The sequence below is a fragment of the Tiliqua scincoides genome, chromosome 13, assembly GCF_035046505.1.
Source record: "Tiliqua scincoides isolate rTilSci1 chromosome 13, rTilSci1.hap2, whole genome shotgun sequence".
Classification (NCBI taxonomy): Eukaryota; Metazoa; Chordata; class Lepidosauria; order Squamata; family Scincidae; genus Tiliqua; species Tiliqua scincoides.
This window is the reverse complement of record NC_089833.1, coordinates 5,983,751-6,008,001: the sequence shown is the minus strand read 5'-3', so window position 1 is coordinate 6,008,001 and position 24,251 is coordinate 5,983,751. Positions and strand designations below refer to the sequence as shown.

Below are 24,251 nucleotides of genomic sequence, written 5' to 3'. Positions count from 1 at the left end.
TCTACCAGAGTTTTTTTTTACAATGTTCGCGCCATCATAACATATAACATTTATGTGTACAATGTATGTTGGTGTACCTTGAGCCCCACTGAGTATAACAGGACTTACTCCTGAGTAGACATGCCTAGGATTAGGCTGTGAGGCTGCAATCCTAGCCACACTTACCTGGGAGTAAGCCCCATTGAGTACAATGGGCCTTACTCCTGGTGTTTCCTCCCAGAGGCACCTGAAGGGGGGGGTCGGCACTCCGCGATCTACTCATTTTGCCTCGCGATCTACCGGTAGATCACGATCCACCTATTGAGCACCCCTGCTTTAATTGATTGATTTTTTTTTGTATATATACAGCCCTTCCTCCAAAGAGCTCAGGGCAATATACTTGGTTTCCCCCCCCCTTTTGTCCTCACAACAATCCTGTGAGGTGGGTGAGGCTGAGAGTCAATTCTGAGCCCAAACTCACCCAAGAAGCTTCATGGCTGAGCAGGGATTCGAACCCGGATCTTCCGGTCTCAGTCCAGCTCCCAAAGCGCATTCGAATCTATGAATGCTTTAAAACTGTAATACAGGCTCGGGCAATGCAAGAAGAGTGTTTCTCTTGTGTCACGTGTGAAAGTGCGGCTACAACTTCTGGACAGGTCACTCTATCCCCTTGTTGCACAATTTTTCCCCACCTGCTCTGTGCGCGAAAGAGCTCGGAAGACATATCTGTCTCGGGTCGCTGTCTGTGGTGCTAATCTCTGACGCACTCCTCTGCCTCCAGGAGAGATAAAAGCAATATTGCTTGGGAGGGAAGCTGTTTAGCACTTGGATGGAGTGAAGCGCGCAGTACCACTGAGCGAATACCACTCATTACATGTGTTTTTTTTTTTAAAAACTCAGCTGGAGGGTGACTGCTTGAAGTCTGAGGAAGGTAGGAGGCTACGTAATAGTGGTATCTTTTATTCAAAGGAGGTAACTGGGGATGGCTTTCCTCACTGGGGGACAAGAGAGGGGAGGGTATGTAAAGAGAGAAGGACAAATTGGGATTCAGGTTCAACTAATTAGTTATGGGTTGCTCCTACCAGCAGGTTTACACCACCATTGGCATTACAGATCAACCACATTAGAGGAGACCGTGGAAAGTCCAGTGGTTGTGTACCCAAAGGCGACTCTACAGAAGACCGGTCTGGGAGCAAGAGATGAAAGCAGTGGCTTGGCTCTTCTTCCACTCATAGGACCGGCCAGGAGGAGAAGACCACCATGAAGGTGACACTGAACGGCCTCTCCTTGTTTGTGGCCCTGTTTGGCATTTTAAGTTTCACCTTCCTGGTGATCGCCATGGGGACTGACTTTTGGTACCTGATTGATGCTTCCAAACTGGAGAAGCTGAGCAACCACACGGATAGCCTGAGTTCTCATTCGGGGCTCTGGAGGACTTGCCGATGTAAGTAATTCTAAGTTTCTTCTAGGGCTTGGGGGGAGCATTTGTCTTTGCTCTGGGGAAGCAGATTTCAAGTAAAGGGAACTTTTCCTTCCATGGACTGGTTGGGCAGAATGCTGTCTTGCAACTTTGCTATCACGTGCTGCATAAATTGTTTTAATGACTCTCTGGGTGAAAGAAAAAGAAGCAAGTTTCTAGTCCTTATGAGGAGGAAAGTTTCTTGCCTTTCTGCTAAGGCTATAGACCCCATAACTCACACCCACTGCATGTGGGCATATGCACTACAGGGGGCATATACGGTATAATGTCCTCCCAGACATGATTCTATTCGGTGGACAGCCTGAACTTCCATCAGGGCAGCACTGATGGCCTGTAGTAGGAGCAGGAGAAGCGTGCCATAGTTAAGTCGCCCACTGAGCAGCAGGAAGGCATTTTGGGGTGGGGGAGAGCAGGGGTAGATGGGGACGGGGGCAAAGTGGGCAGGGGAGGGCAGACTGGAGGGCAATCTAGGCCCTGGAGGGGTTGGTGACAGCGACAGAGGTTGCCATTGTATCCTATCTCCCCTGCAGAGCCTTGGAACCTGACACTGGTCTTCTTGTTTCTGCACCAGCTAAACAGATCCATTGGGGCTCCAAGATCCATTGGGGCTCCAAGATCCATTGGGGCTCCAAGTAGATTCATTGGGGCTGCCGGGGCTTTACCAGGGAACAAATGTTCCCTTTCCCTGGGGAGACCTTTGGCTGCTTCTCTGGCTCCGCAGGATACAGCGGTGGCCATTTTGATGCTGCCGTACCACGTGGCACTAGCTGTACATAGGATTGGGCCCTTAGGTATCATCAGAACACATTCCCCAAATCTGTTGGTGCCACCAACATTTGAAGCACTAGCGACATTTGATGCGCTAGCAGTGACGAGACCCCCTGGGAAGCATCAACATTTCAGTGTGTATTTATCTGTACGTTGGCTTTTCTCTTGTAAACATCCCTAAATGTTTTCCTTCCTCCAAGGAGCTCAGAATGGCATTTTAGTCTCAGGACAAGATGATGGATCAAGCCAAGAGCTTGAGACATGGGACCTGAATCCTCTTGTCTGTGGTCAGCACAATGGTGGACTGGCTTATTATTCTCACTTTGAGCCCGACCCTATGCATGTCTACTCAGAATCAAGTCCCAATGAGTTTAGTGGGACGTATTCCCAGATAAGTGTGTACAGGATTGCAGCCTTTGTCCGCTGAAACTGGATGAAATCTGAATGCTTTATCCATTAGTTGGAAGCCTATTGTCATCAAAGAGATGGTTGCTTGAGTGTTTCACAAAGGACCCCCAATATCACTCCCCTGATCTATATTTTGTTTAACAGACTGTACCCCCACTCAGGGGGGTTCTTTGCCCCTATATTGTTATGGCTGCCAAAGGAAGCATGACCTTTAGTGCCCAATCCTATCCAACTTTTCAGCGCTGATGCAGTCATGCCAACGGGATGTGCGCTGCATCCTTTGTTGGTGGGGTAATCATGGAGGCCTCCTCAAAGTACAGGAACATTTGTTCCCTTACTTTGGGGCTGCATTGTGGTTGCATCGGCACAGGAAAGTTGGACAGGATTGGGCCCTTAATCTTTTTTTTCCGGAGAGCATAGGTAAAGAGGTTTTAGAAAAAAAATGACTGGTGACTGCTAGTTACTGTACAATCTTTCCCCACGTCTGCTCGGGCCAGAGAGATACTATTTAGCTGTTTGGTTGTGGCTTGGAGAGGAGACAGAAGTTTGAATTCTTTCGTCTGATTTTGAAGGAAGAGGCGTGGAGAGACTCCAAGGACATGTGCTTGGTTTTTGGGGGGACTGCTTTAAAGACTCACAGGCTTCATTGGGGTACTTGCCACCTCCCCTGTGCTCAGCTTGTACATTTGTACAGAACTTAGCCGAGAATGGTCACTAGATAAACTTTACCGAGTGTCGGAGATTGTGTCTGTTGTTGTACTTCGTGAGCTGCGGCCCTGCCGGATGTCCACGCGGTGGGAGCTGAGCCTCTCATTTCCAATGTGTTTGCTTCTGAGAGCGGCTTCTTATCTCATGCCTGCCTTTTCAAGTGGACCCTGGCACCTTTACCTACTCCTGAGTAAACGTGCACATGTGACCCACCAAAAATCAAGTCACAACCCTCTGGCGGGTCCTGACCCACAGTTTGGGAAACCCTTGCCCCACGGCCAAGATCCTTCTACAGTGTTTCCTGACAAATAAGACCCCTTCGGGAAAAGTCCCTGACAATATCAATTAAGCACTAGAAACGAGTTTTAAAAAATAAATTAAAACTGACTGCTTGCATGGGTTTTTTAGAACCACAAATTCTACCCGCGTTTGAAAGCCAAATGAATCCTGTGGCTCCCATCAGCACTGCTGTAAAGCCTGCAGGAACCCACTTTCTGCTACGCTTCCCCCCTTGTAGTGTCACAGAAGTCAAACATAATGTTGCTGGTTAATTAGTGTAAATGAATTGTCCACTTTAATAAGATGGTCCACTTTAATAAGATGGTTTAATAACATGGTCCACTTTATTAAGATGCTTTTCGACCAAAAAAAGTTCTCAAAGTGGTTTACACTGCTAAATTAAATTAAAAAAAAAGAAAGAAAGATTTATGGTCTTGCTAGACTATGCTCATGGTTTGTGGGGGAACTGAAGCTGCTTTAAAGACTCACAGGGTCCATCAGGGTACTCGCCAGCAATCCTGTGGTCGGCTTTTACATTTGTATAGAACAGGGGTGTCCAAACTTTTTGGCGAGAGGGCCACATCATCTCTCTAGCACTGTGTTGGGGGCCGGGAAAAAAGAATTAATTTACATTTCCAATTTGAATAAATTTACATAAATTAATATATTAGAGATCGAACTTCTATGAATGAATGAAGGTCTTGCAATAGCTCAAGGCCTATAAAAGGCCTTGCACAAAGCGAGGCTGGTCTTTCTTTTGTTGCCACTGCTGCATCACAAATGTGAAACAGCAAGTAGTGGAGGGAGCCCTCATCCCACAGCTCATGTGAGAGGTTGAACAGTCACCTGTAAGCACTCGCGTTGGGCAAGCATGGGCTCCAGCAAGTCTCTGGAGGGCCAGAGTCTCATTGGAGACTGGGGGCTCCCCGCGGGCCGCATTGGGAGTCCCCGAGGGCCGCAAGTGGCCCCCGGGCCGGGGTTTGGGCACCCCTGGTATAGAACTTAGCAGAGGACAGTCACTAGATAAACTTTACATAGTGTCAGAGATTGAGATACCAGCAACAGGTACTGGAAAATACTGGGATTAACTGGGAGAGTAAATATGAGACAGCCACAGCTTCTTTGGTTCGCAGGGATGAATCAGGGTTTAATCAGATCGTTAATCAAGTGTAATTATTAATTTTAACATTAATGGATTTGTCAGAGGTGGTCAGAGTGGAAAATGGAGCTGTGGACAGTCCATTTTAATGTCGTAACGTCCTCTCTCTTTTTCCTCTTTTGTCTCTTACTCCCCAGTTGAAGGCAGCTGCTTTCCTTTGGTCAATCCTTTTGGGTCAGAGAGAGCAAACATCACTGCGTCACATAAGCAGCTCTTAAGTGAGTAATTTTTCCATCCAAGCAATTCTGAGGCCCACTCCGGGCAGCATGTTCAGTGTTGCTGGGTCAGGGGCATCGTTCATCTCCAGGGCAGTGAGGATTTAACAGGCTGTTTATACTATGCGGCATTCTTACCCTATTTGATGTAAGTCAAGAGTTAAAGGTATAGATGGGAAAAGGGGCCTGATCTGGGGCCAGGGACTGCCATAAAGTCCCTGGCCCCAGGGGCTCATCCATTGAGATCTTCAGAAGGGGAGGCTCCATCCAGGAGCCATAAATGGGCTCATCCATTGAGATCTTCAAAAGGGGAGGCTCCATCCAGGAGCCATAAATGGGCTCATCCATTGAGATCTTCAGAAGGGGGTCTTTCTTGGGTGCACCCCTTGATTGAAGCAAGTGGGGCAACAGTGAGAGTAAGAGACCCTTACATGGGAGGGGGTCATCTTTAAATTTCTACACCCTAACAAACACACATTCCATGTAGTTACCTGAGAATTGGTGGGATCCCGAAACTCACTTTTTCTATGGCTTCGACACCTTGGCATCCCCTGCAGCTGTAGATCGCCACATAAATTTTTTAATCAACAGCTGGATTTTGTTCAAGGTTTGCTGGAGGATCCGCAGCCAATAAAATAAATAGAAAATTAGGTCACAGCCTTACAGTGATCACTGCCATTCTTTGTAATCAAGATATCTGAAGTTGATTCCCTGTTTTTGAGATCACTCTCCCCCTTTGGAAGCAGGGAAAAGAAAAGAGTTTCCCTTCAATTTAGCAGTGCCTTGATGTCAGCTTTGTCAACAATGTGGAGATCAGATTTATGAGCTCTCTCAGAGGATACTCAAGAGTCCACCCACGCCCGAATTAGGCTCTCAGGCTGACACAATTTGAAGTTCATTCATGATTAATTTTTTCAATGCAGGCTGCAATTCTGTCTGCACTGCTATAGTTCCATTGACTGTAATGAGACTTACTTTTGAGTAGACATGTACAAGATTGGGATCACATTCAAATCCCCCATCTTATTATATTATCATAAGACAGAGGTTCTCAAACTGTGAGCCGTGACTCCCCAGGGAGCTTTGGAAACCAGCCAGGGGAGCTGTGGAATCCTGGTGAAAACCCACCTCACTATACGGTGTATAGGACTGTAGCCCTAATGGGGAGCCATGGCCAATAACCCAGTAGGTCAAGGGAGCCACTTGGAAACCCCTGTCATTACAGGTGGGGCCACTTTTTTCCACTGATTTGCCTCACCCTGGACAGGATCCCCCAGATCACCCCCTTGAAGACCTCCTAGACACGATTGGAACTTTGTTCTGGTTGCGTGTGGGAGGCTTTCTGAGCCTTGGACCACTGTGCGCGGCCTCTCCAAGGCTCAAAATTACACATGCAGTGTTTTTTCAATGACTTCCAGTTAAATGGGAAGTCGTCGGCAAACCATTCTGGGTGCCTTTCTGAGTCTTGGAGAGGTGGAGTGCCACCAGTTTTAGAACAAGTTCCGGTTTAACCAGAGGTGCTCTAAAACCGGTGGCACATGGTTTTAAAATTAAAGTTGCTCTTAAAAAACACACACACACACACACACAAAACCACTCCAGGTATCATTCTGAGCCTCAGAGAGGCCTCGTGATGGCGCAGTCTGTTCAAGGCTCAGAATGACTCTGGATGTGACTGGAGCAAAGCTCTGGTAGTGTTTGGAGCTCAGGTGGGCTTCGAAAACCACGGATTTCGTTATCTGCAGTTTTTGGTATCCACGGGGGCTGTGTGTCAGGGAACAGATCGCTCGCATATTCTGAGGCCTCACCTATGTATTATAGTAGGGGTGCTCAATAGGTGGATCGTGATCTACCGGTAGATCGCGAGGCAAAATGAGTAGACCGCGGAGTGCCAACCCCCCCTTCAGGTGCCTCTGGGAGGAAACGCCAGGAGTAAGGCCCATTGTACTCAATGGGGCTTACTCCCAGGTAAGTGTGGCTAGGATTGCAGCCTCACAGCCTAATCCTAGGCATGTCTACTCAGGAGTAAGTCCTGTTATACTCAGTGGGGCTCAAGGTACACCAACATACACTGTACACATAAATGTTATATGTTATGATGGCACGAACATTGTAAAAAAAACTCTGGTAGATCTCCGGGCCTTGCTGGGTTTCAAAGTAGCTCTTGAGCCAAAAAAGTGTGAGCACCCCTGTATTATAGGATATAGCATCATTAGAGGATGCTGACTAGTATAAAGGTTCTCATCAGCCTCTTGGTGGGCTGAAATCGTAGCAGAACTTCTTATTTGGGCCAAATGCACTAATACACTGAAGCAAACATCCCTGTCATTTTGTTGAATGAGCATCATAGCATAATAGCATGCATGGTTATGGCTTGAATTTGAATTGTTTCATTAGTTTCCAGAGCTGCATTGAAAGACTAGGAGGGGAGACAAGGGTGTGTGTCCCCCCCCCTCCAAACACTGACAGTTTGTATTGAAGAGAAGCAAAGTGACTATTAAGGAGTCTTGGTGTGGAATAAAAAATTCCAATCACCTCCTTAAAAAGCTTTCCAAAAAACACCTTCAAGGGTATTTTGAATGCAAGTTTCTTGTCCTCATGGAGGAAAATCCAGAATGTGCACTGCCAAAGATCATAAGGTGGAATTGCATGTTGCAAAGAATGTAGGGCTGCGGTGTAGCTATGACAATATGCAAAACGGTAAAATGGGGCGAATCCATGAGAAATAGCTTTGCAGTTGGTATCTGCACAAAAAACGGATCCTTCTTTGCAGGGCTGGCTGCTGCCGGGTGGTTTTGGCAGATCAATATACACAGGGTCACCCCATCTTTTAGCAGTGGCAACTTGAAACTGTTTGTACGCCCCCCCCCCCCCAAAAAAAAACCTGGCCTGTTTCCGGCTTTATTAGTGCAAGAGGAATGAAAGGGTGGAGATAGAAGCCCCGGGTCAGTTGCAATTTAGAAGATGAAACAGGGAAGGATAAGCCCTAAGAGAGCACTGGGCAACGCTCTGTTTATGCAGCTGCTGGAGAGATAGCCCTGTTGGAAAAGGTCAGAAAAGACAAATTGAAACCCTATCACACCAGCAAAAAAACAAGCGATAAGGGCCCAGCTCAGCCAAAATCTCCTAGGGAGCCACTGAGAACTTCAAGGAATTTGAGTTATCCATTAGCCTGCTATACAAAAAAAAAAACTTAGGGGAAAAAAGGCAGTTCCCTTCAGCAAGCAAGCATGGCTGGGATTTGTAGCAGGGAACAGTCCAATCCTAAACATGTTTACTCAGAGGTAAACTATAGTGACTATAGGGCTGCAATCACAGGGTTCTTATTGACCACCCAAATTGAGCCTGGCAGGAGAGATTAGATAGCCCAATGTCCTTTTTCCCCCCCGAAAAGTTGCAAAGATACATTCGTGATTTCAGTGGGCCCTTTGGCACTCAAGACAATAGGCCTGCATCCTGTTGCTGCTCCCTTGCACCCGCCATTCAGAGAGAGGCTACCTCTGCAACCCAGAGTCTGGAGTCTTCAGTCATCGTGACCTGCCACCTGAGATGGATTTTTCCTCCATCAATGGGTCCCATCCCTTTTTGAAGGCATTGAGGCTATGTGACATGTCCTTTGGCAAGGGTCGCCCTCAGAGATGGAGCACGGGCACCCAGGAGCGCTGCTGGGAGGCAGCGTCTTGGTGCCGACTGGGCCGCTCTCCCTCCCTTCCTCCTTTATAGGAGGAGATGAGATGGGTGCCCTAGAGTGTCAGTGCCTCTCTAGGGCACCTGTCTCCTATCCTCCTATAAAGGAGAAGGGGAGGGGGGTGGCTCAGTTAGTGCTGAGGCACTGACGGAGAGGCAGCAAGCTGCCTCTCCGCAGCGCTCCTAGGCGCTCCTCACAGGCAGGGGCGGGGTCTGAGAGGCGCCCCTGGAGGTCGGTGCTCGGGGTATTTGCCCCATTTGCCCCCCTCTAGGACCGCCAGTGGCTACATGTGTCCTTTGGCACATGTGTCATTTGGCCTTTGGCACATGTGTCCTTTGGCGAGGAGTTCCACAGATTATGTGCAGGGTAAAGAAAGAGTCCATGAAAAGTGTTGTCGTAATAATGCAGTCGGTCTTGACAGTTTCTTGAAAACAAAAACCTCAATGACATGTGAGTGACTTTGTCTTTCTCTGTTCCTCTCCAGACATGCATGGAACCTTTTTGATCCTCCTGCCTCTCAGCCTCTTCTTCCTGATCTTTGGTGGGATTACTGGCTTCATCAGTATACTTGCACAGTGTTACTTTCTCCTTTGGTTCAGTGGCCTACTTTTCCTCTCGGGAGGTACACCATGGAACTGACATTGGTGTGATTGTGCAGGGTTCGAACCCCTCTCTCCCCTAAGTGTAATTTCAAACCCAGCGAATGCTCTCGCATCTCATCCCTTAAGCCAGCGATTTTCAACCTTTCTCATCTCATGGCACACTGGGAAGGCCCTCAAATGTTCACGGCACACCATCAATCTTTTGACAATTAACAGGGCACCCCACACTGCTGGTGGGGAGTGCACATCCCCCAGTGGCCCTACTAAAAATAACCCTCTCCCAAATTCCTGCAGCACACCTGGAGACCATTTGCAGCACACCAGTGTGCCACGGCACAGTGGTTGAAAAAGGCTGCCCTAAGCAGTGGTGTAGCTATGCCATCAGGAGCATAATTTTTTTAACACCCCCCCCTAAAGGCACTTCTGGTTTTCGGCAAAAACCAGAAGTGCCTTTCTAAGGCCTCTGACAGGCCTTCTGAGACGGTTCAAGGCTTGAGAAGGCCACACATGTCCTTCTTGGGGTTAAGAAGTCCTCAGAAAAATCACCCCCTGGTACCCCCAAGGTGTGGCACCCGGGGCAATTGACCCCTGCAACTATGCCACTGTCCCAGAGTGTAATTTCAAACACGGGGAACACTCTCCCATCTCATCACTTCATGGCTGCTCTTGTCTCTTTTAGCTCTCATCACACTGATCGGGGTTAGTGTCTACATTGCCTACTCCATGGCTGCCTTCAGGGAAGCCATATTTCTTCTGGGCAAGAAGGACCTCCTGGACAACCTCAACATCCACTTTGGCTGGTCGCTGGTGCTTGCGTGGCTCTCCTTTGTGACTGCGGTCCTCACAGGGCTGGCGTTTCTGCTGGCTGCTAGGATGGTAGACCTGAAGCGAAGACAGGATCGCTCAATATGATACCATTCTGACAGTGATGCTATGAGTCTAATGTTGGGGCCCGCTTGGGTCAACAAGTGTCTACACCTTTGGGTTCCAGCCCTTATTTCCGTGACTTTTGAGCAGGGCTAACCCAAGCCCTGGTTCCTGTGGTGGTGAGTCGTCACTGCCCCGTATTGTTACACCCACCTGCTCCCTACTTTTCCCTTAGTGATTGTTCCTCCTTCTCTTCCTATTGTGGAAGATTAAGAAAGAAGAGTACAGTAGGAGAGACTGCCACTCTAGGCCACCACCACTCTTCTCTCCTCACTTCCTCTTCTGCAGAAGGAACAGCAGCTAAAAGAAATTCTCCCCCCCCCCGCCAAATTCCTCCTCCTATCATTAACCACACCCTTTGCACTTGTTTTTCTTCATTTGCATAATTTATCCCACTTTTTTTTACAGTTGAGCATCATTTATTTGATTCTGCTCCTCCTGGAGGGGGGAAAAAGAGCTGGGTGAGGCAGGGACTGAAATGTATTCAGCCACTCTTTTTGTTTTTCAGATTTGAGCAGCTGTGTGTGTGAGATTTCAGTGTGGATAGGATTGCAGCCTAGGATGGTTAAAAATGTTCCTGCGTGATGATGTCACTTTGGTCGTGACATTACTTCTGATGGGTCTTGACAGATTCTCATTCTAAAAAGTGGGTCCCGGTGCTAAATGTGTGAGAACTACTGTTTTATCCCACTGAATCGCATCATGCACGCTGCCCAGGTGTTATGGAAAGAGGTTCTATTTATGAGCTAAACAGCTCATCATTCTACAACCCAGATCATTTTCAGAGGTCAAAATTTCTGCACTTCTGCGAGTAGATGGTCAGTGGTCTCAGAATGCGAAAGGCAGGGTGTGAGTGCTGGATGGGTGAGGAACATGGGCAGCAACTGTTACCCTGCACATCCAAGCAGGGTCAGGCCTGGTTAGTACTTGGATGGGAGACCGCCTGGGAACACCGGGTGCTGTAGGCTGATACCATAGTCTTTCGAGACTGAAGGTTGCCAACCATCTCCCTATACTGAACACTATCTCCTGATCTCATCTGATCTCGGAAGCTAAGCAGGGTCAGGCCTGGTTAGGACTTGGATGGGAGACCGCCTGGGAATACCGGGTGCTGTAGGCTGATACCATAGTCTTTCGAGACTGAAGGTTGCCAACCATCTCCCTATACTGAACACTATCTCCTGATCTCATCTGATCTCGGAAGCTAAGCAGGGTCAGGCCTGGTTAGGACTTGGATGGGAGACCGCCTGGGAACACCGGGTGCTGTAGGCTGATACCATAGTCTTTCGAGACTGAAGGTTGCCAACCATCTCCCTATACTGAACACTATCTCCTGATCTCATCTGATCTCGGAAGCTAAGCAGGGTCAGGCCTGCTTAGTTCTTGGATGGGAGACCGCCTGGGAATACCGGGTGCTGTAGGCTTATACCATAGTCTTTGGCAGCAACTGTTACCCTGCACATGCCCGATCTTGTCTGATCTTGGAAGCTAAGCAGGGTCAAGCCTGGTTAGTACTTGGATGGGAGACCGCCTGGGAATTCCGGGTGCTGTAGGCTTATGCCATAGTCTTTCAAGACTGAAGGTTGCCAACCATAAAACATGTTATGCTCATGCACCCACAACTTGGGGAGATAAATCCAGTCCAGTCTAGCCTAGTGAGGATTCATTACATTGCATTCATTTCCATATATGAATCCTTTCTATCAAGAGCATTTATCTGCTGCTTTTCAACAAAGATGTTCAGGGAGCCGTTTACATAATAATGGCATGCTTGAGAAATTGGTTCCCTGCCCCAAAGCAACTCCCAGTCTAAGGCGGAGGCCTAAGGAAGATGCAAGTCACAGCCACCAGATGGGATGTGATGCTGGGACGAATGGAGATGGTTGCTGTTCCCCTGATCAATTTCAGGGGTGCATCACCCTGTTCATTAGGCAGGTAGACACCTTCTAACAGCAGTGATGTATATAAAGCTGAACCCCAGTATTTGTGAGTCCAGCATCCATGGTTTTGATTCACCTCAGATGCCATCTGTGGTTTGGATTCACTGAGGGTGCCAGTGGATTCCGGAGTCCAAATTTAAATCCCTTTCAAAACGAAAAAAAAGCACCAACGTTTCCAAGAGCAATTTCCAAGACTGTACAGCTGTTTTTAGGACTGAAAGACCACTTCCGGGTCACGCTGAGGTTCCTTTCTTCTCCCAATCTTGCCCCAGAATACATTGCAATAAGTTTGGCCTCAAAAAGGTAGGAACCTCAATTTTGGAGCTTTTCTGGAGCCCCAATTTTCGAGCTTTGGAGTTTTTAAAGGGGTTTAAATTTGGTATCCACAAGAGCTGGGGGTATTCCGGAATGGAACTGCTTGTGGCTACTGCGGTCCGACAGTATTTATCTAAAGAGCCTCAGATCCTGCAGAGGAGACACACAGCTTGAACTTGGCTTCACTGTTTATCCCTGGTTTCAGCACTGGAAGTAGTTTTGAATGAAGAACTGTGGTCTCTGCTGACATCTCGTGGCAGAACCGAGGCACTGAGTAGCTCAGAAGGCAAAAGAGGGGTCCCAAGCACTGCTACAAGGCAAGATCAGCTGCAGGCCAGTTCAATTTCTGTGGCCTCTCTTTAATCCTAACCTTTTGAACAGGAGCCTTTGCGGCGTAGACTGGGCCTGTCCAAGCACCAGTGAAAGCGAGACAAGAAAACCGTGTTTCGTTCATTCAACGAGTTCATTCATTCTAGTGTTGCCAAACTTTCCATGCATACAACCTGCCACAACGCAAACTAGCCAAAGTTTTTACGGCGTGCTAACTTAACCAAACCGACGCCATATTTCAAAGGCCTGGTATTGCCACATTCCAGACGCGAGGGGACGCAAGAGCCCCTGTGGCCTTCTCTTGGTCAATCAAAGTCTGTCACTTGGCAGCAGACAGTTCTAAATCCCCTTCTTTTTGCTAGCTAACTTGACTCTGTGTTGGGTGGATGGGTGTAAGTTGGGGGGGTACATGCAGTGGCGTTCCTGGGGGTCCCTGCGCCTGGGGCAACCCCCAGTTTTCCAACCCCCACCCTGTTTCACCCCCCTTCTCCGCCCCCCCACACCTGACCCGGAAGAAATTGTGGTGACGTCATCATCACCGCAATGCCTTCCGCACACCTGCCTCCTCCGTTCCCCCTTTGAAAACAAGGGGGAATGGAGGAGGCAACAGAGGCCCCCACGGAGCCTTCCGCGCCGCTTGCAAGCAGTGCGGAAGGCTCTGTGGGGGCCTGGGAAGCGGCATGCATCTCCTCCGAATGGAGGAGGCACTTGCCGCTTCCCCTCCACCTCTGAGGGTCACCCTCAGAGACGGAGCACGGGCACCCAGGAGCGCTGCTGGGAGGCAGCGTCTTGGTGCCGACTGGGCCGCTCCCCCTCCCCTCCTCCTTTATAGGAGGAGACGAGATGGGCGGCCTAGAGTGTCAGTGCCTCTCTAGGGCGCCTGTCTCCTATCCTCCTATAAAGGAGAAGGGGAGGGGGGTGGCTCAGTTAGTGCTGAGGCACTGATGGAGAAGCAGCAAGCTGCCTCTCCGCAGCGCTCCTAGGTGCTCCTCACAGGCAGGGGTCCGAGAGGCGCCCCTGGAGGGTCGGCGCTCGGGGCATTTGCCCCATTTGCCCCCCTCTAGGACCGCCAGTGGGTACATGTGCACACCTGTTTCCTGTTTCAGCGCAGGGCTTGGTTCGCAAGACCAGGTTATAAAACAGGTGGGGCACATCTGCAGATGAAGCCGCCCCCCCCCACATTTAAATACTTTCCTGTGCTTAGTGAGCTTCCACTCTCTCTCATGGGTTGGTGTCTCAGTCCTCCCTGTGATCATTTAGAGGAGTTCTCAAACCCTGGGAAGAGTCAAGCAGAGAGTGATTCTTTTGCCTGAGCCCAAATAGTCCCATATAAGTCAGAGCAAGGCAGTTTGGTGTACTGGTTAGATTGTCGGGCCCGATCACGAGTCAGTTCTCTACTTCAGGCCACTTTCTGCTGCAAGGATGTAGCCTTCACCCTGCTGAGGATGAGGTAGACAAAGGACAGTTTTCTGCAATCAAATATCTTTGAACAACCCTCTTAATTGGTCACCAGTCCAGACAGTGAAGGGAAATGTCAAAAGAAATTGTGTGCTTTCCTGCTTGTGCCTTTTTGTTGTTATTTTTAAAAAAAAATGTTTAATGCCTTGTAAACTCTGATTCCCTTAATCAATTCAATAAAATTCAATTTTACTTGTTCATTATCTCCTTGCTTGATGAGTATACAGTCATTTGAACTGTATCATTAACAGCACAATCCAAACACCCCCCCCCCCCCCCGCACAAGAAAAGCACATTCTCGATCACTTCAGAGGATAGGCCAGCACATGTCCATGCGCTGGCCTTGCAGAGCCAGCCCTGCGCCTGGAGGTGGTGGGTTTGTGGCTGCCCAGGCAGAACGGCATAGGAGGTGAGAGAGGGCAGAGGGAGGGAGGAATGGAAATGGGGAGGGGGCGTTCCTGGGTGGAGGGAGGGCAGGGGCAGATTGGGCCTGGCCGCAGCACTGCAGACTGGATCCCAACTCCTGTCCCCAACCCCACACCGCACCTGTGGGTGCAGATCCGAGCAGCCCCATAGAGCTTCCTGGGGCATTTCTCAGGGTAAAGGGAAGTTTGGTCTACCCCAGCCTGTGCCAAGCCCGTGCTGGATACAAGTTCCAGTGCAGGTTAGAATTGCGCCCCGAGAGTGCAAACCTCTGCACGTCTGTTTAGAAGGAAATCACATTTTGTTCAATGAGACTTGCACCCAGGAAAGGGGGTCAAGATTTGCAGCCTAGGGCAGGTCATTTCCAAGCTTATTGGGGAGTGCTTTTGCTTGTCTTTAAAAAGAGGATTGGAGACAAGTGTCTTGAATTCTCTAGGGTGGGGTCAGTTGTCCTGAAGTCTGTACAGGTCTGGGGGCTTTGTGGCAACCGTGGAAAATCTAGGGGGTTCCGGAGCCCCCGGTTGACCACCAACTCACTTTTGATTTTATTTATTGACCAAGTGGACTTGGCCCACTGGTAAGGCCCTCACATATCTGCTTACATAAGAACATAAGAACAGCCCCGCTGGATCAGGCCATAGGCCCATCTAGTCCAGCTTCCTGTATCTCACAGCGACCCACCAAATGCCCCAGGGAGCACACCAGATAACAAGAGACCTGCAAGGCTTCCTGGGAATTGTAGTTAAGAACATAAGAACAGCCCCACTGGATCAGGCCATAGGCCCATCTAGTCCAGCTTCCTGTATCTCACAGCGACCCACCAAATGCCCCAGGGAGCGCACCAGATAACAAGAGACCTGCAAGGCTTCCTGGGAATTGTAGTTAAGAACATAAGAACAGCCCCACTGGATCAGGCCATAGGCCCATCTAGTCCAGCTTCCTGTATCTCACAGCGACCCACCAAATGCCCCAGGGAGCACACCAGATAACAAGAGACCTGCAAGGCTTCCTGGGAATTGTAGTTAAGAACATAAGAACAGCCCCACTGGATCAGGCCATAGGCCCATCTAGTCCAGCTTCCTGTATCTCACAGCGACCCACCAAATGCCCCAGGGAGCACACCAGATAACAAGAGACCTGCAAGGCTTCCTGGGAATTGTAGTTAAGAACATAAGAACAGCCCCACTGGATCAGGCCATAGGCCCATCTAGTCCAGCTTCCTGTATCTCACAGCGACCCACCAAATGCCCCAGGGAGCACACCAGATAACAAGAGACCTGCAAGGCCTCCTGGGAATTGTAGTTAAGAACATAAGAACAGCCCCACTGGATCAGGCCATAGGCCCATCTAGTCCAGCTTCCTGTATCTCACAGCGACCCACCAAATGCCCCAGGGAGCACACCAGATAACAAGAGACCTCATCCTGGTGCCCTCCCTTGCATCTGGCATTCTGACGTAGCCCATTTCTAAAATCAGGAGGTTGCGCATACACATCATGGCTTGTACCCCGTAATGGATTTTTCCTCCAGAAACTTGTCCAATCCCCTTTTAAAGGCGTCCAGGCCAGTCGCCATCACCACATCTTGTGGCAAGGAGTTCCACAGACCGACCACACGCTGAGTAAAGAAATATTTTCTTTTGTCTGTCCTAACCCGCCCAACACTCAATTTGAGTGGATGTCCCCTGGTTCTGGTGTTATGTGAGAGTGTAAAGAGCGTCTCCCTATCCACTCTGTTCATCCCCTGCATAATTTTGTATGTCTCAATCATCTGATCATCCTCCTCTTCTAGTTTTTCATGTGCAGAGAGGGACCTTTTCCTTTGTAGGGGAGCATTCAAACGTGCAACCCTCCCCCCCCACCCACCCTGGGAAAGCCTGATTCAGTCCAGAAGACATTCTGCTGCTTGATTCTGCCAGTGGTATAAATTGGCACCAGGTCTTTGGGAATGAAACAGGTAGGGGCAGGGGAAAGAATGATTGGCTCATTAACTGAGCATCAGGACACCAAGAAAAGATGGTCTTGACGTCTGTCAGATATGAACTGTGGGGTACCTGATGGGAAAGATCTGCCGGAGTGTTGATTTTATTTTTTTAAAAGGCATTTTTCTTCCCCTTTTGTTTGAGCCTAGATTTCTGTTTAAATAACGCCAGGCTGGGCGTCATGATCTTTCAGCATCAGTCGTGGCTTTTTCCCAGAAGCGAGCATAATTTCTTTGACGACAGCGACTGCTGGGACACCCACATCTGGCTACTAAAGGATCACCTTTCTTCCTCCCCCCCCCCGGCCCCAACCTGGCCTCCTCAAATATTTAAAAGGCAATATTGTCTCATGCGCATGCAGGGTGCAGAGCAAATAAATGGTCCCGCACTGCAGAGCAGGCGCGTCTCGCTAAGCACTTTGGAATTGGCTGCACCAGCATGGGGAGATGAGCAGACATCTAATCTTTCTTTTATTGCCCTGATCCTCGCTCGGCTCGCGTCGTGTTAAGATGCAACTTAATTATGGGGGAAAAAATAAAAAGAAACGCGTTCTAATAAAATTTCCAGCCCCGTCCAAAAGCAGCCGGCTTTGGAAGGATGCTCAAGGAAAAGGATGCTCAAGACATACCAATTGACCTCCGGTTCCTTGAGCAAATCGCTATTTCCCATCATGCAGCCGGCAATTGTCTTTAAGAATTAGCAGCCCATTCTCTGCTGTTGCCATTCTGAATTTATTGCCATCGCCCCATTGATGCGTACGTCCTTTCGCGATGTGCAAGAAAAGTCTCTGCCCCAAGGAGCTTATAATAAAAAATGGGCGTACAGGGGGTATTGTGGGAGATGTCGCAAAATGCAGAGAACATTATTTTGGGGGGGGGGGTATTTGTGTGGCAGCAGTGATGGTGATTCGCTCCTTTATTTTTTTAAACCAAGCAGCACCAGAAAATTCCAACCAGTGCATGTGACAACCATAATTCTTTCCCCCAGACAGTGGTTCTCAAGCTTTTAGCACCAGGACCCACTTTTTAGAATGAGAATCTGCTGAGACCCACCAGAAGTGATGTCATGACCGGATGTGACATCATCAAACAGGAAAATTTTTAACAATCTTAGGCTGCAATCCTACCCACACTTTCCCAAGAGTAAGTCCCACTATCATTGTTAAAAGTATATAATAATATTAATAACAACAACAACAACAACAACAAGGTATTTATATACTGCCTTTCTGTTCATCGGATTACTCCTCTGACTTTATTCAAGATGGTTTACATAGGCAGGCATTTCTTAATCCCTCAAGGGGATTTTTTACAATCATAGAGGTTCTCTCTTTCAAGAACCAACCACATTTCAGAATGGATCTTCCTGGTTTGGTCTCACATAGTGTATATATATATACATAGTATATACATACATACATAGTACACATATATACATAGCAGCCTGTTCAAAGTACAGATCTGTCACATTTCCCCAAATGCAGTCACATACCATAGTAGCATCAAGTCTAATACATTAAAAACAAAATATTGAAATGAATGGGGACCCACCTGAAATCGGCTCACGACTCACCTAGTGGGTCCTGACCCACATTCTGAGAAACACTGCCCTGGCTGCAGCAGCAGTTTGGATAGGGCACTCCATTTCAGTACTTTCTTAAGCGGAAAAAATACTTGCAAACCAAACTTCAGTATAGGAGTCAACAGAGAAAGACATAGGGAATCAGATTAGGGATCAACAGAGAGTAGAAAAGGCAGTTATTTCTGCTGTGCAGAGAGCTGACTGATATGTATCTTTTGACCACTAGATCAGTGGTTCTCAAACTTTTAGCACTAGGACCCACTTTTTAGAATGATAATCTGTCAGGACCCACCAGAAGTGATGTCATGACCAGGAGCGACATCATCAAGCAGGGAAATTTTTAACAATCCTAGGGTGCAATCCTACCCACACTTACCCAGGAGTAAGTCCCGTTGACTGGCATTGTTAAAAGAATATACATACAGGTCTGTCGCATTTGCCCAAATGCAGTCATATACTAGGGTAGCATCAAGTCTAATATATTAAAAATAAGATATTGAAATGAATGGGGACCCACCTGAAATGGGCTTGCGACCCAAATAGTGGGTCCCGACCCACAGTTTGAGCAACACTGCTCTAGAGCAATACTCTGGCTCCTAAGATTTCCCCAGTAGGAGCTAGAAACTTGCTCCCCCCCCCCCTCAGAACAAATGACAGGGGAGCTTCTTTGGAGACAGACCTTTGCACCCTGTGTAACGTTCGGTGAGAAACAAACACCTTTGTTCAGTTCCTTATCAGACCGCCCTCTGTAGTGGGCTCTGTCTGTCTGTCTGTCTGTCTGTCTGTGTTGAGTGGGGTGGGCATTCTGGGTCAGCAAACATAAAAGATATTAGATATCTATTTCAATGAGTTTTGATCCAGGTCAGCAACAACAGGAGAACAGGAGAACATAAGAAGGATCTGGCCAAGGGCATGCTTAGTTCAGCTTCCTGGATCTCACAGCAGCCCATCAGAAGCTTCCAGGAGCACCCAAAACCACAAGAGACCTGTATCCCATTGCCCACTCCTTTGTATCTGGCATTCAGAGACAGGTCCCTCTAAAACCCGGAGGTTACGTACCGTCATCGTGACTCTGTCACCTGTGATGGACTTGTCCTCAATCTCTCCTCCCCTTTTCAAGGCATCTAGGCCAGATGCCATCCCCACATCCAGTGGCAGGGAGTTCCACTGTGCACAGTAAAGAAGCACTTTTTTAATGCCCTGTTTGTGGGCTTCCTGGAGCCACCTGGTTGGCTAATGTGGGCAACAGGATGAAGGCATAGATGGGGTATGGCTGGATCCAGCAGCCAGGGTCTTCTTGCATGCAGGTTTGAGCCCAAGACACCCAAGACAGCCCACTCCATCCAACCCAGCAATAATGGGTAAAGCTATGAACACATGACCCCCCCCCCCCAATCTTGCCACCTATGCAGTAACATGGCAGCCGTTGTAAAACACTCATATTAATTTTTGGCCTGTTTAGTTTCAAAGGAGTTGATCTCATTAATGCACTATAGGGTTATCTTGTTCAATGTTAATTGGATGTGTAAACAGGCCCTACAATTTTACTGTTGTTGTTTTTGAAATATGTTAAGTGGGGGTGCGAGTGGGGTAAGGGGGGAAAAATGTAATGCGTGTGTTCGGGGCTCGCGTCATTCCAAATTAACTACATGACAGCTGGGGGTTTATCCTGGCCCCAACTTGAGAACCTTCGAATAAGTAGTCTTTCAAGAATAAATTGATATTTAATTAATAGGTACTGGCAGTCCCATTTAATCTAAATGAGTTATTTCAGCAAGTTCAAGTGCTGTTGAAAGATGGGGGGAGAGAGAGGGGGGGAGGATGTATCTCAGCCTAAGTTGATTTCACATGCGGTTCCTCTTGGGTAGCACTAGAGGGAGACTTTGGAAAAGCTGAGAATCAGGTCCAGGAATAAAATTTCTATTCATATGCCTTTGCCATTAATGTTAAAGCAGGCCATGTCATGGATGGTCAGCAGATCTTGATGGGAAAGCAAAGGCTGGATTTTATGAACTCAGCCCCAAAGCCGAGACTCCGTCCTGAAAGATGCAAAGCGCTCAGTAAAAGAGGGCTTCTGAACATGTGCAAAGTGCCTCCCCCTTCCTCACCAGGGCTGGCCATAGGAGCTGCGGGGCCCAATTAGAAACATTTTTTGGGTAGGGCCCCAGTTTCTCAACCAAGGTCTAGAGAACCTTAGTGACATAAATAACATTTGGGATAGACTATGGCTGCAATCCTTACCACTCTTTCCTGAGAGTAAGCCCCATTGAACAAAATAGGACTTACTTCTGAGTAGACCCGGTTAGGCTTGTGCCCTTAATGTCTGTTTGGCAGAATGGAAAGCCATCAAAATGTGTGCTTAAAAAAAGTGCCAAATGGATCAAATAGATCTAAGCACATTTTATGTTAGTGTGGGGCCTTAGGTGTGGGGCCCACTTGGAAGCAATTGGTCCAGTTGGTTTAAAACTGTCCCTGTCCCCCCATCACTACTCCAGTTAATGCTTCTATTCTATGTTATATGATCCCTGCTTCTGAATAGATTTTTAGAGAAATGTTTGAATTCTAATTAATTCCCCGTTGCCTTATTTTATTCCCGTTAATGACATCAAAAGAATGGACTGATGTTATTTCTTAATTAGAATCATTTTTGCTTGATCTTTTATGGGATCACACCTTTCTGAAAAAAGATTTGTAAGCTTTCATGGGCGTTATTTGATGGTATGGTGGGGGCTGACATTCCTATGATCTATCCGTTATACATTTATGAACATAACAAGACATAAATAAGGCTGCAATCCTAACCACGCTTTCCTGAGAGTAAGCCCCAATGAACAAAACAGGACTTCTGAGTAGACCTGGTTAGGCTTGTGCCCTAAGTAAATCCAGCTGTTTCAGGATGGGTGAGAGACACCATCACTGGACCGCTGCAGTCATCAAGGGATGAATCTGCTGGGGAAAGCAGTTCCACAGGACACTGGTGAGGCAGAGTGAAATGGCCACCACAAGTAGTGGATGGGCAGGGGCCAGCCCCTCCACACTGCTAAGCAGACAAAGCTCGATGTCTGAGCTATGACCCTGCTCCCTTTTAAATCCATCTAAGCCAGGGGTGCTCAATAGGTGGATCGCGATCTACCGGTAGATCGCAAGGCAAAATGAGTAGATTGCGGAGTGCCGACCCCCCCTTCAGGTGCCTCTGGGAGGAAACGCCAGGACTAAGTCCCATTGTACTCAATGGGGCTTACTCCCAGGTAAGTGTGGCTAGGATTGCAGCCTCACAGCCTAATCCTAGGCATGTCTACTCAGGAGTAAGTCCTGTTATACTCGGTGGGGCTCAAGGTACACCAACATACACTGTACACATAAATGTTATATGTTATGATGGCGCGAACATTGTAACAAAAACTCTGGTAGATCTCCGGGCCTTGCTGGGTTTCAAAGTAGCTCTCGAGCCAAAAAAGTGTGAGCACCCCTGATCTAAGCCATTGGTCATCACACAAAAGCCAATTCCAAGCGCTAATGGTGCACAGTGTGAAGAAGCGTCTTTGCTGTGCCTTAAACCTACTTTGATGCTAGGACTATCTCCACCAGACGGATGGTGCACCTGTGTTTGATTCGGGAACGCCTGTCTCCAGACTCCGGAGGTGCAAGTGGATTGATTTTAACAATACTGGAGTCCACTGTTCAACAGCCAGCTTTCATCTCTCTCCCCCCCCCATGTCCTGCCTGTCGCTTTGAAAAGACAGGCCCTGAACGCTGCTGAGACGCACCAAATGTTTGACACAAATCCGAACCTGAATCTCCTTACAGGAATTGATTGCGTTGCTTTGGGAAGTCCTATAGACTTGCTGCTCGGGTGACAGAACTATAGACCTACAGGAAGGTCTATAGAAGGAAGGTCTATAGAAGGTCTATAGGTCTATAGAAGATCTATAGAAGGAAGGTCTATAGAAGGTCTATAGACAGAACTATAGACCTATAGGAAGTCCTATAGACTTGCTGCTCGGGCGACAGACAGAATACTTCCCTTGAAGGGATGTGCTCATCTCTCCGGGACCGTCAGTTCTGGGAATGCTCTCCCCATTTTTTGAGGAGTATTGCCAACTCAGCATGGAAAGGTCGGTGTCCCCAGCTCAGCAGCGGACCTAGTGCTGGGCAAACAGGCGCTGAGCCCACTCAACTCTAGGATGGTGTGGGAAGCCTTCTGAGGCTCCAGCATGGTTGGAAACTGCACTTCTGGTTTTCTGGAAGTGCAATTTAAGACGGTGGGGAAGCTTCCGAAGGCTTCCCCAGTTGGCCCTATGTTTGTGTGAGGCTCTGCCATGCTTGAAAGTTGGGGGGGCAGCAAAGTGGTCCTTTGCCCTGGGAGCGGAGAGGGTAAGTCCACCACTGCCTTAACCCCCAAGTGGCCAGCCAATGTTTAAGGTTGAAAGGGAAAGGTTCTGAGGCGTGGAGATGTGTGTGGGGCTGGCTGTAGCAATGCTGACTCCTACTGAGTCCCAAGAACATAAGAAGAGCCCTGCTGGATCAGGCCAAGGGCCCATCTAGTCCAGCTTCCGGTATCTTACAGTGGCCCACTAGATAAGTCGCTGGGGGCCCTGGGACAAAGCAATTTCCCAGGCTTACCGGTTGTGGGTAGCAAGGGAAGTTCCTTCTACTCTCCCCAGGGGGGCAGCATCTGCAGCAACTGACTGGTAGAAGAGGGATCAGGGGTTTGGCCTGGCTAGGTGCTTCCTCCTATGGGTGGGACTTTTGGCTGTTGCCCAACCTGAACAACCACCCACCAATTCTGTGGCTGATTCATACCACAAAACCAAAAAGACACTGTAGCGCACGCACTCATGGACGAGGGTGTGGTGGGGGGAATTATCAACCTCGATCAAATGACTGGGGAAGCAAAAAAGTCTTTGCTGTGCATCAAAAGCTCAACTTTGAGGGCTGGTGGGCCTCTCTGGGCAGGGCGTTTCATAATCTGGGTTACGGACGATGAAATGTGGTTGCTGGTGTGTTGCTAGCCACATGGCGACAATTGCGGTGTGACCACAAGGAGGGAAACTTCTGTTTTGAAGCCCTTAAAAAAAAAATCAATGTTGTCGCCAAGAAGTTTTGTTTGAAGACAGCGCCCCCTAGAGCACAGCTGCGTGGCGCAAATCGGCAGACCCCATCTGCTTACGGAGAGATAGATGCGCCGAGATGTACACTGATGTTCTGCCTCATCCCCTTGTGTCACCTGAAATCTATCATCTCGCTACGATGCCGCTGCAAAGCCGGAGATGGGACACACCTGGCGCGCATCCTTTAGAGAGACGATAGGTGATCTGTCAAGTGAGCAGATAAATATGGGCATTGACTCTGGGGGTGTTCCCTATAAATCTGCCCCTTCCGCCGCACTGCAGCATATGCGCCGTCTCTTCCTTAAACACGAAAGCATTAATTACGCCCAATTGTTTGGCAGTAATGGGGCACTGGCTGCCGGGGCCTTGCCAAAACCTTAATTTTAACCATAAATCTAGGGGAGTGGAGATAGATGAAGATAAAGCTGGAGGCAATTTATATCGCTGTGGAGTTGCCGGCAGGAGGGACGGTGTGCATCTCAGGAAGTCTAGCCACTGAGATGGGCTTGCCTCACCTTGCTTTCTGGGTCCACAAGAAAAAGAAAAGGCCTTGCTTGGCTGGGCCTGTAGTGCAGTAGTAAAACATTTGGGCGCATGGAGAATGTTCTACGATCATTCTGGTAGATAGATGTTCTATGATCATTCTGGTAGATACCAGGAGTATCTCCTGGTAGAGGTGGGAAAGATCCCTTGTCTGAAACCCTGGAGAGATGCAACTAGGCAATGTAGACAGCAGGGGACTCAGTTGTGGGCAGGTCCTTATGGAAACTGGATGGTGGCCACCACCTGGCAAGGCCACACAGGTACTCATTGCTGCTTAAAAGTTGTGAAGGAGTCAGTCTGGGATTGACCATCCTTGCAACCAACTCGTTAAGCCTCTCTGATAGTGCTAGAGTTGTC

At 48.4% G+C, this 24,251-nt stretch overlaps 1 protein-coding gene and 1 pseudogene across 2 annotated transcripts; both read left to right on the top strand.

Moving 5' to 3' along the window:
* The first annotated feature begins 1,239 nt into the window (after nt 1–1,239).
* TMEM114 (transmembrane protein 114) lies at nt 1,240–10,198 on the top strand. Of its 2 annotated transcripts, XM_066609471.1 has the most exons (4): nt 1,240–1,423; nt 4,919–4,999; nt 9,169–9,306; nt 9,966–10,198. In XM_066609471.1, exons 1-4 carry the CDS (start codon nt 1,240–1,242, stop codon nt 10,196–10,198), a joined length of 636 nt encoding a protein of 211 aa, XP_066465568.1. The 2 variants fall into 2 exon arrangements, with proteins under 2 accessions (XP_066465568.1, XP_066465569.1); XM_066609472.1 differs by lacking the exon at nt 9,169–9,306.
* Nucleotides 10,199–11,652: 1,454 nt separating this feature from the next.
* On the top strand, nt 11,653–11,769 carry LOC136633813 (5S ribosomal RNA; annotated as a pseudogene).
* Nucleotides 11,770–24,251: the final 12,482 nt, after the last annotated feature.

Bases quoted from the DNA above. Each gene is read 5' to 3' on its own strand.
- TMEM114 (XM_066609471.1), top strand. From the start codon at position 1,240: ATGAAGGTGACACTGAACGGCCTCTCCTTGTTTGTGGCCCTGTTTGGC. The intron at 1,424-4,918 runs GTAAGTAATTCT...CTTACTCCCCAG, and splicing joins GCTCTGGAGGACTTGCCGAT to TTGAAGGCAGCTGCTTTCCT. The intron at 9,307-9,965 runs GTACACCATGGA...TGTCTCTTTTAG, and splicing joins CCTACTTTTCCTCTCGGGAG to CTCTCATCACACTGATCGGG.